Genomic DNA, 15,203 nt, shown 5'->3' on the forward strand with positions numbered 1-15,203 from the left:
CTTAATGGTATCTTGTCGCGATTTTCCACTGAAAAATATATGAAACAATGGCATTGTCCGGTTCAATGAGAGAACCGACTGAGTTGACATTCTTTCGTATCGGAGTAGAAACAAAACATGCACTTGTATAAATATATCGAACTTTATTAGCTTAGCAATATTGTGTACTGATAGTTCCACATGGTTGATCGGTTTGGTATGAATTCGCGAAATAAGAAATCAATCAGGCAGGGGAAAATAGAAACAATACTTCTTTCACTGACGTTAAATGTTGTTTCTAGCTTATCCATATATAGCATATCATTTTATATATTTATATAAAATTACATGAAAATCTTTAAGAAACTTACCCTTGTGTTTTTCGTGTTTGTCAGCTTTGGGTACAAAAGGCTTCTTTTTCTGCGAAAGAAACAAGCAAGTCAAAAAATGTACTAATACGTCTCGATAGATGCACTTTCATAGGGTATTAATTAAGAGATATTTGTTGGTTATTAGAATGATAAGAAATAAATAAATTATCTCTTAATTTCTACAGTAACTACAGTAGGTTACAATGTAACATATAGGTTGGTAATTTTCCGTCCAAATAAGTAAAAGTACCTACATACTGTATTAGAAAATGGTACATATTTCAGAATCTTTATCAATGTAAATCAAGCATAGAGAGGTATTGATCAATATCCGATCACACGCTCGTCGGCCGTAATAACACGACGCTTCAATTACCACAAACATCATTCATTGTCACCTACTGTACCTACACACCTGTAGGTACATAATATTGCACATTTGTAGGAACATTTCCTACATCCTTGTTACTGTGGAATCATAGATAGAGGTGTATCGAACGTTATATTTTCCGAATGGGTGAATAATGCTACAGCGATAGAAGGCTATGAATATGTATAATGCTGTTAAAACAGGTGAGCTGAAAGTTGTCAGACGGTATTCATCGCTTTGACATTTTCGTTTTGATGATTCACGATATTGATATTGAAAATACACGATATTTATAAAAATCGTACCTATTCAACTATTTTTCTAAGTATTAGGTGTTACACACTCAGAGATCAGCCGATATGACACTATCTATTTCGGGCCACCTGCACCGTACAATTGTCACCATAAATGGCAACACATGTAAGGTTTTGTAGATATTCATCCTATTCATCAATAAACTACGAGAATAAAGTGAATTGCCAGAATTACCAGATATCCGATAGAATTGCCAGTTGTGTCTTTAGGACAACTCAAGTCATAAAGACACTCACACAATCCACCTCCGATCGCTTGATATCTCATCCTTAAATAACTTCTTTTCTGGCACATTCGGGCAACGGTCATTAATTATACTCACATGCATAGCCATGGCGTTATCAAGCTTGTCGTTGTTGCACATGCCGATGAGCTCGCACATGGTCTCCGGCGAGGTCTCAGACTGAAGCACATGGTTAATATACTGCTCTAAGTGAGCAGTGTTCTCCTTGCATATCTTCGAGATCGCGGGATAGGGCACGTCCTTGCATTCTGATGATATGCGGGACGCTAAGTAGTCCTGGTGAAAAGGGCAATGTTTATGTCAAATATCATATTACAGGGACTAAGTAGGTCAGGACAAAATATTTAATATTAGGTACTTTCAATTATGGTATTTTAGGCTCCATGAAGTTAAATTACTCAAAACAAGTTCAGCGCTGAAATTAAAATCTGGTCTGGGTAAGACCCAGGAATCGTGAACTATAACATTTCATGTAAAAAATAATAGCTCGCAGTATGACTAACGTTTAAGGAAAACACCAGGCTTTTAACAGGAATGAGAAATTATTATATTATGGCCTGACTATATCATGTTCCGAATAAGTTTACCTATAACTACAAATAGAGGAAATTTTTTTTTGTTCGTACCCTAAAGGCTGAGAAACATCTTAACCGATCTGAAAAATTCCTCACATTTGGCTAGGTATATTTCATCCGGGTACGGGAAGAAGTTCCCCGAGACGAGGGAAATAACCGCTAGTTTATAATATACTAAGTAATACAAACCTCATTAATAAGTTCCCTAACATCCTTCAGCTGTCGGAACAGCCGGATGAACTTGGTGGACACCTCATTGTTCGACACACGCTGAGTCTGTTTCTCCCACACGGTGGATGTGCAGTGGCCGACGGCCCCGCAATCCGCGCCTCGCCTGAGCACACCGTCATCATTACATGAGTCATGAGTCACGCGAGTAAGGAAGTTGTAGGACTCTTACGATGTAGAGTCGTCGCGTAGTGAGTCAATATGACCTTATGAGTTGTGAGTCGTTATGGATTTTGATCCTATGTGTAGAATTATATCACCAGTTGGACTATGTGTAAAGCATGCAAGGGTGGAAGAAAAATTAAGAAGAGCTTGAATAGTAAAGGTTACTGCAGTTTTAGTTGGGGAGATCTACCCTTTGGCTAGAGGACAGAAAAATGTTGAATAGAAAAGTAATACAAATTTTGTAGTAACATTGGTCACTAATTTGGTAGTTGCGAACTTGCAATTGAACGGTATTGTCATGTCGAAAAAAATCCTTGAAAAATCCGCCTCATAACATTTACATTATGATACAACCTACGGAGATGTAAATTATGTTTATATATCCCCCTTGTGAAGCCAGTATGAGAGCGGACGTGAGTAACGGATCGTCAATAATCATTAAATGACTTAATGTTGTGACTGACTTGATGTATTATATTATTATTCATATTTATGTTCTACACGATCTCAAATGGCAAACTCTTTCTAAATGGTGATAATGAAGTTTAAATTTTAAAATGTAGGTCATCACAACTATAGGTTCGTTGACTTTATTAACTTGTGTAAAATAAATGAAATGTTTATGTAGAAACATTTTTACTAATTAACTCTATTCATTGACTCTCGAATTATCCACACTTAATTTATGAACAAATATTAATGATGACTCATTTGAAACTAAGTGGACTGTTTGACTTTGTCTAGTCATTAATGACTTCCTAAGCATTTGACAAATATATGTAAATTGAAATCATGATTCACAACTATCTTAGTAAAGAAAAATATAATAACACAACCTACCAGTGTAAGCAATACTGTTATGTCCAGTTGGAATCATGACAATGAATATATCAATTAATTTATTTGTTTGTTTAATTGTGATAACCACACACTACTGTTCTCAGTAGCTAACAACCAGTATATTGTTATTGTATGTTAGTACTCAGCATTTGTTTACTATACTACTATATATAGGAAACTTTTTCGACCTTATTATAAAACATGGTTTTAAGAAGTACTCGCTTTAGTAATAGGATTAGTCCACTGATTTTGTTCAGGATGGTGGTTTAAAGGTGGTACAAAAGCTGGTACTTTCTTAAAACCATGTTTTATAATAAGGTGGTTTAAGCTTGTTTCTTCATACTCCAGAGCTGTACATCAACTATGAAACCAATTTAAACACTTTCACAGTTTTTTCTATCCTCGACTGACATGGGTTTACTTTATATATTTACAGGAATACTTCAGCGAGACAGTGATGAAAGCGCAGGAAAAATCTAGTATATTTTTAAATAATATCTTACTTGAGGCTCTGACACCATACTGATGGTCCTTTAGCACACTCTTTCGGTACTTGTCGCGCAAACGACAAATCTGCGAACAAAACATTAATATTGAAATAAACACAATAATAATTGTAACTCGGCTTATCTCCATATTAAAAATAATGTCAGCAAAACATGTCAGACGGGTCAGCTACTGTTTATCATATAAACTTCTGTACAAATAGTGAACACTGAAATTGATAAGAGAACAAAGCAGACACATTGAATATTGGTTCACGGTATGTTAAGTTTATGATGAAAATTTGAAAAAAGTTGATCAATGTTTTTTTCTGCATGTTCTAAGTAGGAGTTAGGTAGTTAGTCAATGTTAAAAGTTACAGTTGTAATTTTGTTGTGTATGTGTGGAGACGGTTTGAATGTAACAAGTTGAAGGTAGTTGTTTGGTAACTTGTTGACTTTCACAAAGACAAGATTACTTTATTATAATTTAATACTGATTGAAAGCTTGTAGATATCTTGATAAGTAGGCTCATTATCTTACGATACATAAGTATTATTGATGACACATAATTCTGTCGCTTGTGGGTAAAAAAATATTTGTTGTTTAGCATGTTTTTACTATTAGGTGTATCATCATCCTCCGAGCCTTTTCCCAATCATGTTGGGGTCGGCTTCCAGTCTAACCGGATTCAGCTGAGTACCAGTGCTTTACAAGAAGCGACTGCCTATCTGACCTCCTCAACCCAGTATCCCGGGCAACCCGATACCCCTTGGTTAGACTGGTGTCAGACTTACTGGCTTCTGACTACCCATAACGACTGCCAAGGATGTTCAATGACAGCCGGGACCTACAGTTTAACGTGCCATCCGAAACACAGCCAATGGTGTCTAAGATATACTTAGAAAGTACATACAAACTTAGAAAAGTTGCATTGGTACTTGCCTGACCTGGGATCGAACCCGCGCCCTCGTACTTGAGGTTGGTCCTTTACCCACTAGGCCACCACGACTCTTACACTACTTACTACTACACTTCTTCTTACACTACTTATTACTATTAGGTGTATAACAAATAGTAATACATGTTGATAAGGATATTAAAATTGATTTTAATTTGCAACAGGTCTTATATACTGTATATATATATATGCTTATATACTGTACCTACATTTACTTGACATTCTGGTTTAATCATAACTTTTAAATTTTATCATTGTGTTTTAATCAACGATACCTACTATTCAACTGTGGATCAAAAACAGGAAATTTGATCCAGAAGACTACAACACAACAATTGTTACTGATATCATTTAAATACTACTGTAAGTACAGTAGTATCGCATGATATAGTGTTATAACATGATATCATGCTAAGTACAAAGGAGTTTTTACATCTATTTGAAGTGGGTATGGTAATTCTTTAACATGTGGTAATTATCTATGGTTATAAACCTCACTATTGTTAATATTTATCTGCATCTGGCCAGTTATATAGTACTGTAGGTAGTTGCTTTTCGAGAATAATCTAACGTGATGGCGAAATACACCAAGACTTCAAAAAGATAAAAGTATAGATTCACAATAAGGAATAGGTAAGTAAATTTTAAGTACTTGCATATCCATCTAATTGGTATAAATTCCAGCAATAATCCAACGTACATTAGTCAGACTGCGTTCGTAATACCTCGAAGAAATCACTACGTAAGTACGTAACACGAAAATACTTATTACGATTTATTAAAACAATAGTGGGTATTTTTCACCTCTACCGAAATCTTTGTGAAATCGTATTACGAGTAAAATTCGCGTGTTATTTACTTAATGTTTGAGTACACAAATATTACAAGGACAAACTTAATTATAAATTACGATTAACCGTACAATAATGTTAGTTCTTACCTGTACAACAAAAGAGTGCTATTAGACAAACCACATAAGTGTTTGTCATTTTTAAAGTTTTCGCTTTATCTCGTGCAGTCCAGTTTCGTTCTCTCCGTACAAAATACTAAACAAATACTGTATAATTTCACTTTGTTTGGAAGTTATTGCGTATCGATTGATAAACAATTGTCAAGTCACTCTCAACAGCCGACAACGAACGTCCGTCTAAGAACGCTGTTGCTGTCAAACAAACTATAGTGTTGTGCTACGTATGATTAACGTTACCGACTAAAACCGTTATTTATAAATACGTTAATATTATCCCCTGCAATTATATAACATTAGGAAACGCTTATTGATGAACTGTATTATTAATAATTAATTAAATTTCAAAAATATTCGATCATTATTAATTTAATTTTTCTATACATGTTCATCTTGTGCATTGATGACGTCAGATAAAAAGACATTCCGCGCCATCCTCAAATAAAATTGTTTTTGTAGCGGAAGGATTATGATAATAAATTAATTTAACTTGTTTTGATCTTTTATACTTCTTTATAGAAACGACTGTTTTTTTGTTATTATTTCCCAACAAGTGTATTTAACGGATATTTCTTTTTTATGTTGTTAATCTGTAGTTAAATAAAACCAAATAAAAAGTAAGTTTTATAATAATCACGTTCTGCATTATATTCAAAATCAACGTTACTTTTAACTTCTTTTAATGAAAATTGTACAACACTGAAAGCAACGGATGTATCAACGCCATCTAGTGATTTTTTGTACGAATACTAGCTTTAACAAAGTTAGATGGTTACACTAGTAATTGCTACTCGACACTAGGTGGCACTATAGTTTAAATATTACAGCTATTCAACAACAGATGGTGCTACTTGCATATTGTTTGCAATTCAACTTTTATTATTTTTCTAAAGTACATTTTTTTTTCTTACGGACATTATCTATGTCTAAATAAATTAATACTTAGCAGACATAGTCTCGATTAAGCCGCAACATCGAAATAAAATATTTATGTATTCAAGCAGGCATAATAGGAAAAAGGTAAGTTTCCAATAACTTTTAGAGATCATAATGTCCTGTGATTGAAAATTGAGAAATAAATTATTACTTTAAATTTATGATTTTTTATAGTAACTGGTAAGTATTGCAAAATAATTTTATTCCGATTTTATGGAGATTTCAGGCATCTAGTAATTTATGGTTATCAATATAATGGTGAGTAACTAACTGCGCACTGCCACCTTTATTAAATAACAGTTTTAATCGGTTCAGCATTTTTATTGCTGATTCCTCGGTATCATTGACAAAAGTAATTTGCGTAACTCTACTTACCCATATTTGATATAATGAACTAGTATCTACCTATCTGTTTATGCGCGCGTTTGTATGGGTTGGAGTACCTATAAATGACAATATAAAGTAAAAAAAAAGATCCCGACGAATTGAGAACCTCCTCCTTTTTGGGAAGTCGGTTAATAAAGATGCTCGTTAGATCTCAGAAATAGGTAAATTTATCTACACTCTGTTAGTATCTACCTAAAACCTTTGAAAAATAATGCTGTAACAAATAGCTACTTAAAAACAAAGATACCTACATACAATAGGTAGAAACAGAAAATTTACTCACAGCAGCAAAGCTCCACAGCAAAACAAGTAAATATATAAAATACCTACGTTACGTAGATAAAATCCAAGAAAAGGAACCTCGACCCAATAAGACGTCGAACTCCCATAGAAAAGGACAAAACAAAATTGGTAATTCCATTCTGCAGGTTGGTTTTTCGAGACACAATTAGGACATTTTGTTGGAGTTCGGGTCGTGTAATAAAATTAAGGAGACACCGGACGGTCGCGGTAAGTCGATGTCTTCGGTCGGCATAAAACAAATCCGACCCGAGCCGGCCCGTGAGGACTAGCGCACACAGACCTATGGAGACTTCCTCGTTACTTTATTTTTGTGGTGGTTTAATGTAGATTTTGAGACTTTCTTGGGAGTAGTCTGTGTTTAGTGATTGTTTCGCTGCTGCTATGAGGTGAGACTGCTGTGGTGAAACTAAAACTCGGCACAAGCAATTAAATGTTAGAAAAATACATAGGTACACCTCGTAAACCAAAACTGAATTCTTAGATAAAACTTAGACGTTCCCTTTGTCTAAGTTACAGCAAGAACAGTTTCAGACCACCAGATTGTCACTCGATTTTTATTCTTCAGGAGCGTGCTAATGACGCAAAACTTAATAGTTACATACACAGAGCAGGTACAACTTGAGAAGATTCGTCTAAAAAGGCAGATGGACTCCCCCTGTGTCTAGTTGTACACAGCATCTCCACAGATTTGCGCACGTGCGCGATGTTCACATATTCTGAATAACACTTGAATAGCGCGTCGTAACGCACTGGGCACTCGCACCACGTGACGAGACTACGTCCGCACGATACTTTGTTTGTGTATCAAATCGGACAACAACGGTGACTTTGTAAATGGCGAGGACGTGGTTATGTGCTGTTTTAGGAGCCCCTTTTTGTATCCCTTATGTTTACGGAAGCTATTTCCTTAGTGCCTTACCTTTACAAGAGAATATGAGAACTATCTAATCCATAAAAAGTAATTTGGACCCCAATATCTGGTTTTGTCGTTGTGAATATTTTTGCTCACACCAAATTTTTCGTAGCACTTAGATACCTATATTAGAATTGTCGTAGTAGGAATAACGCAGTTAATATATATTTTCTGTGTGAGTAGGAAGATAGCAAAGACATAACAACGAAAACAAGTAGAGCAATAACATATCTTCATCATGGTACACTCCATACGTCCCAACAATACTTAGAGCCGTGCACGTGCGCGGCATACCTCGCAGCAGTGTTCCACATTCAGCAGTCGCTTAGTCCAGAGCGTCTGAAGCACCTGTAGTCTACAAAATATAGTGTCGAGAGCTAACACCGAGTGGAGTCGCGAAGTTGGCCGCAGTTAGGAAAGATTTGTCGCGCGCCCGCCACCTAATGCCGTATACTCTTGCTCTTGTAAGTAAAAATTATGATTATCGCCCGGCGCGAGCTGAGCCCTTGATCCCTAACTAACGGCCTGAGACGCGAGACTTTCCTTTTCTTCTCAACTATAACTCTTTTTTATTGGCTCCGCGGCGGTTGCAGCGCCGGCGGCCACTGGATTACGGACTGACCTAACTGATCGGCGAACTAACGACTCTTGAACGTACGTTATTTACAAATCGGGATAGCGCAAGATGCTTGTTTGTGAGCTAGTGGAGTAAGGTTCGGTGGGACAGTGACCGATGTACGTGGGGTTATTAGGAGAAATCGTGGGGAATTCTCTTCGAGGTATTTACGCAGGAAAAGGTACCTATCGGATTCGAAGGATCGAATCTAAGTACTTTATTATTTTAGAAGTTGTAACTAGTGAGCGCAGCATACAACTTCCAATAAATTCCTAAGGCTCACGTTTGTAAAGGAAATCCTTATAAATGTATATTATGTTCGTAAACGAGCCAGCTCTTGCAGTACATAGGTACCGCGAACATCATAAAACACAAGTCAGTCCTCGAGTGCAATACAATACATAAATGAGAGTGGGCCGGAGACGGCGCGAGCCTGCGACGGTCGATTAAGGAAGCGACTGCACCGTTGCCTTGGCGACGCCGCCATCTTGAACCCACCCCGCCCCGCCCGCACCCCCTCGCGCCCCCCCCAAGCCCACCACAACCCCCACTGTAAACAACTCGCTGTATCGTTGCACTGAAATACTCGATATATTTAAAAGGCTCTCCAGTCGTCCCCCTGAATCACTGGTGTAAGATAAAATTGACAATTTATTGTGGATCAAAAAATATGATTGCACTGCTTGTTGGTAACTATTTACTAAATGGACATATAAAGACAAAAGTCTAGTAGATAGTAGTTCAGAGAAAAATAACTTTAGGTTAAACAAACTAAAAGTACATCTAACTATCGACAAGGAACCATAAAAATGCTGTAATATAGGCAAATGAATTGTTAAAATATTTGCTGGATGGACTTTACGGTCTGGGTTCTTAAAAATAGCAGAGTCAATCCTGACTTGTCTGTAAATCTCATAAGCACGAAGTAATTCTTCAAGTTATATATAAAAAAAAAGCAATGAAAATTCAAAAACAGGTGCATTATACTCACTCACTCCTAAATCTCACCCTAAGTTATCGATTAAAAAACGCACCTCTCACATCGTGATTTACATTACGTGCTTTTCTTCATGTTGATAAATAAAGAGTAGGTAATATTTTGCGCGATGAATATCGAGGCAGTGATTCTGAACGGTGACCGTCCAATTACACGTGAACGGTCGCGAAGACAAATGGCGAACATTACTCAAGATTAGGAGCCGCCCGACTCTAGTCCACCTAATGTCGCAGAGTGCACTAAATCATATCACACGATTCGCTGAAAAACATTCGCTTTTGTTTTAATTCTTCTTTTTAAAAAATAAGCCCCGAAAATCCTTTTTTCAAATTTTTCCTAACTAAGAATGAGGAATAGCTGAGGCACACCTAAAAATGACTGGCGTTATTATAATAGGGTCACCGTCGAGTATCTATAAATATCAAGTACATTTTAAACGAAGTAACTGTTTATTTGATCTTCAAAGTCCTAAAGAGTAAAAAATCTACAAGTAATAAACAGAGTACATACTACATACTTCACATAGGTAAGTACATACTTTCCGAGTTCCGAGGCACGTACGTAGGTGATTCTTTATGATTTGGTCATTCATCCTTCTTACAGCCTACCATATGAAGAATTGTATCTTTGATCGATTGACCCGTGTGTCTATTGCTATGACCAGTATAGAATCTCAGGGTCCTCATATTATAGGTATACCTATCTAATATACTTACCATTAAGTAGTATACAGGTAGGTACATAAGAAAATGTTGTTGACAAGCATTTTCCGTTACACATAGGTACTAATACCCATTAAGTTGATATTATGAAAGTAGAAGGCAATCTGTACAACGTTTTAATGTATTATGTAGAATTATAAAGGCGTAGAGCCCCGCTTACTTCTTATGATTTATTCATGAGGGAAGAACAATGTTAAATTTGAACATGCCTACTTGTACGCCAGCATTTTAGTAGAAAATGTCAAGCGGTTTATTAAGTAATTTGTTTTTCATAAAGATTTATTGATAAATATAATTAGTACCTACACCTATGCTGTGACCTCATTAATATTGACGTTTAATTAGGCAGGTACTTGATATAGCGATATACTTTATTTATTTCAAAGGAAAATTAATATTTAAATCCTTATGTTCTGATGCTATTTATGCATTCCATTTTTAAGTGACATTTCAGTACCTAACTTTATTTTTTATCAACATAATACTGTGTAGGTACAGAAACATAACGTTCAGCAGTTCTAAATGACATATGTTTGAAAGTGTAATCTTGAAGCAGCAGAATCCGTTGTAAATGTACCCATTTTGTCAGTGCTTACAAAATTCTAAAGCTGGGAGCGAAGTAGCGAGTGCAATATACAAGGAGGGAAGTTTGTGCCTCTGTGTGTGTGCCGCGGCTCTCGGCGACCGACTTGCTTTATACACATAATATTTATACGAAAAGAAAACTTGTTTGAAGTCGTGAACAAAGCCAATCCGCTGCGGTTATTCGTGATATTTTCAGGCAAAGTCGTACCTTATTCGCAAACATCGAATCCCGTATACAATACAGTGCGAAACGAAATTCGAAGGATAGATAATTTCGGAGAGAAAGAAATAAGGCGAAAGGGAAAAAAATATAAATTGAATAGTCGAATACACGCATCCCGGCATTACCATAAAGGCAACAGGGATCAAGCCGGATTCCTCTACGAACTTTTTTATTTTCCTTCCACCTCTAAATCTCCCAGGCAAAGCTTCGCGAATCTGCAAATGTTGATTTGATGATGTGGTGTCTGTGCGCGGCGTGCGTGCGACAGCGTCGCGTCGCGTCGCCTCGTGTCGCGTCATGTCGCGTGATGTCGCCTCGTGTCGCGCGCTCGTGTGACCCGCACTGCTTATTGCTGACCTGAATTTTATCGCTTATGACATGATGTTGCGACGTCAGCTCTCCTACGAGCCGGCTTTTGATTACTTGCACTTTTATTGCCTCTCACTCGTCTAAGATTTGTAGCTTCGTCGTAGCTCGATGAAATCAGTTTTAGTGTTTGTTTATTCAGCGCGCCGGAGGATAAACATAACAGTACTTATATCCCGGCGCGACGCGTATATCTAAAACAATTGAGTAGGAGGGCAGGGTTGTAGCAGCAGTAGATAGCTAACGAGCAGGAGCAAAAGGTTGCGGGCGCGCGCCGCTCCAGGCCGGATTACGGTGCTCATCCATTGCGGTCATTAAGACACATTACCCCGCCCCGCGCCCCGCCGCGCCCGCCGCCACCCGCACACACCCGCTTTTTAATTCAACTTTCCTCCTTCACCAATTTGCATGATTACTTTCGTTTTTATTGTGCTCCTCCACGGCTCCATTCTCTTAAAGTATTGGTTATTTGGATAAGCCGAGCACACTAAATAAACATGTATTTCGAATTAAATAACACTCATGCAGCTAGGGGCTGTAAAACGTATCACTGGGAAATCACTTTAGAATATCCGTTTGCGCTACGCACCAGATAAAGCTCCAGACTCTTAGGTATATCGTAATAAAATTCGTTAAGTCCTGCAAACTGACAGTTCCTTACAGCTTTCAATGCAAACTTTAAGCAATTAAGTAGCAGAACACAAGTGTTATCAATCAGTAATGAGCCGTCGTAACTCGCAGTACGTAACAACCGCCATACATCAGCGGGCAACACTAAAACGCCGAGAAACAACTATCCGAGCTACAATTTTGAAACAATTACCTCCAGCTCAATATCGTAAGATTAAGAAAGTCCACGGTCGGAATTAGGATTTGGGAGCGAATGAGGGCAAACCGTCTTAACAGCCCGACTCCACAAATTGCGGACCTTAACGAGGGCATAAAACTCGAGTCGCAGTGCCGGAGACGCCACAGATTGTACTCAGACTTAGTTCAGGATTAATGGTGTAGAAAACAGATTATCATTGGCTGGATTTCCATTAGTTGGCCCCTGCCACCGGCGCGTGAAACCTACGGAGATAGCAGCCACTCGGTGTTATTATTTTCCACATAACGGAGCAGCGCGTCTCCCAATTTAATTCTATTAGGTTCTGTCGCGTTTGAACGACAGCACAATAAAGTCGTTTGAGTGGCGACGAGTCGTACCGCGCCCGTGCCGCGTCGCTGTGTGCCCTCCCCTGATATACGCTCATTTGATTCCCGCTATTGTTTTGTTTATCAATTTTATTTTATATTGAACACATTTTTATGACATTTGTTGACTCAAATATTATTTTCGAATGATTTTCAGGAGTTAATCTACTTACAAAGATTGAGTTTCCTCATGATTGTAACTTAGATTCTTTAACATAATTTTAACTACTTACTGAGTTAAAACCCGCATTTCCTTATCAAGTAATTTTAATTTTTGGATGATCATTAAGTCTCTGACTGACACTGATTCGTAAAAATAAGGGTTATGACTCTTAGAAAAAAAGAATAAATCCTGAAAAGGAACGAATAATGAACGTTTTATTGCAGAGTACATAGCTCATTATTTTTCACGGTGATAGATACAAAATTCAAGAAGCGTAAAACATTACCTAATTATATTCAGTTCCAAACTACACGTCTCTCATTAGTTTCATAATTCATGCAACACCGGCGTAGCACAAACAACAAAGCACATAATTTCGGTTATTTCGACTACAAAAGCTCTGTAATGAAATGTCGCACCGGTTTTTCCGTTTAAAAACATTACACGTACGATGTTGCGATGTTTTAATGAATACAAATTACATTTGCAAATGTGCTTAATCCAGAAATTAGTTACACCCCCTTCGTAGCGAGGCTCGTGCTGGCTAAATACCGCTGCACCCGTTTCATATTCCGTCTGCAAGTAGTACAAATATACCAAACAGTTAGGTATTCCGAGAACACTACTTCTAAAGTAAGGAGTTTGTTAAGGTATGGTGAGAGTTTGGGATTGCTTGAGAGTTTGGGAACAAAATAAGTGCAAAGAACAATCTTCTTAACAAAAAATACTTTAACCTATCGCATTTTGAGAAACAATGAATTGTACAAAAGGTTACATAGCTGGACTGAGTTCTTACTTTTCAATTAAACCAAAAGAAAATTCAATAAAACCCACCATTTTATAAACGATCCATTTAAGAATCGGCCAACCATAAGTTCCGTAAGGTATAAAATTGTATAAACAGTCTATACTAAGGCTGTAGGTATAATAACCGGAATTGGGCTTCTTTACGCCTCATCTAGCGCTCGTTATGCCTCGATCGTAAATCTTCATTCCCCTCCCCCCGCGCCGCAGCTCCCTGCTCTTGATTTTCCCCACCACTCGAACCTCGGATGTACTCGTAACATATCATAATACGTTAGTGTTGACGTGATGAGTATTTAAATGCGAGGTTTATGAAGCCTCAGTGTCTCGCAGACGCCTCGAATACGTAATGTCAACTAAGTAATTGTAGGCGGGTCATGTTTTGCTCTAGGTTTAGAATTTTAAACAGACTTTGAATAAGAGGTTCTCAATTCTAGGGATTGATACATACTTATATTTCTTCATATCTTTGGGAATTGTGATCCAATTTCTTGTGCCACATAGCTGGTTTTCAAGTAAACAAATTTTTATTTGTTATTCTTTTCCTATCGGATCCTTTGGCAGATTGATTGCATATCTTGAATCATACCTGCCACTTAAAATGATTTCTCTTCATAAAAATCTTTTCATTATTTGACAAGGCTTGCAAAAATGTATATCTACGCTCAAAGTGAGTTAATACCTATCGCGTTGCAGAATTCACGTGCCTTATCGCAATGTGCTCTGTGATAAACAATATTCAATGCCGCTATGCACCTTTTTAGCGTTATGTAATATCATGTGCAACTACATTTACTTATGTTGATATTTACTTATAATTTTATATAGGAGTTTATATCTTTGGGTATATTGACTTTCAAAAAAGCGCTTGTCGAAGAAAAATAACACTAAAAATTGATTTCTTTATGAAACAGGAAAATATTCAGTTTAAAATATTTCAAACTAGTCACGGAAAACATATCGAGCAGTGTATTCAACTACTAACGATTGAATGTATTTTGTAAAGCTACGAAGTTTCGTAGCGGCGTAGCATATTGAATACACCATTACAGAGCCCAGAGATCGTAGGACACTGAATACTTTTGTTTATAAATTTTAAATATATAATTCAGGCTATATGAAAAGTAGAAAAATTGAAAAATAACTAGAGATTTTCCATGTATTGCCACATAAGTAGAGAGATTCAAAAGCCTTCAACTGGCAACTTCTTTATGAAGTCAACATATCTGCATGAGTTGAGTAGTGTTTGCAATAAATCCGTGTCGCAGTGTATTTATTTACTGCTCCCTCCCCTCCCCCCCCCCGGGCCGGGGCACCCGCCCGCCTAAGTCGCCCGCCCTACGCGATGCACGATGTAATATGTCTAGAAAGTTTATTAAACTCCCTGTATGTCATATGATGTAAACTAGGTACTTGTTTATTCATGAGAAAGTATGTTTTATGTTGATAAGTTAAAAGGTATAAAGTGACGTGAGGCTTGTACAATAACTTGCAGG

General features: G+C 37.2%; 1 protein-coding gene across 1 annotated transcript in view; it reads right to left on the minus strand.

Annotated features, from left to right (window-relative positions):
* The window catches only part of LOC124630146, a 28,257-nt gene extending 22,549 nt beyond the window's left edge, over nt 1-5,708 (minus strand). Inside the window, exons 1-5 of the mRNA XM_047163881.1 lie at nt 5,472-5,708; nt 3,591-3,660; nt 2,044-2,188; nt 1,358-1,555; nt 351-399 (exon numbers count right to left, since the gene is read on the minus strand). Coding sequence (XP_047019837.1) covers nt 351-399; nt 1,358-1,555; nt 2,044-2,188; nt 3,591-3,660; nt 5,472-5,520 — 511 coding nt within the window. The 5' untranslated portion in view covers nt 5,521-5,708. The remainder of the gene's footprint in view (nt 1-350; nt 400-1,357; nt 1,556-2,043; nt 2,189-3,590; nt 3,661-5,471) is intronic.
* Nucleotides 5,709-15,203: the final 9,495 nt, after the last annotated feature.

Source organism: Helicoverpa zea, chromosome 4, assembly GCF_022581195.2.
Source record: "Helicoverpa zea isolate HzStark_Cry1AcR chromosome 4, ilHelZeax1.1, whole genome shotgun sequence".
Lineage (NCBI taxonomy): Eukaryota > Metazoa > Arthropoda > Insecta > Lepidoptera > Noctuidae > Helicoverpa > Helicoverpa zea.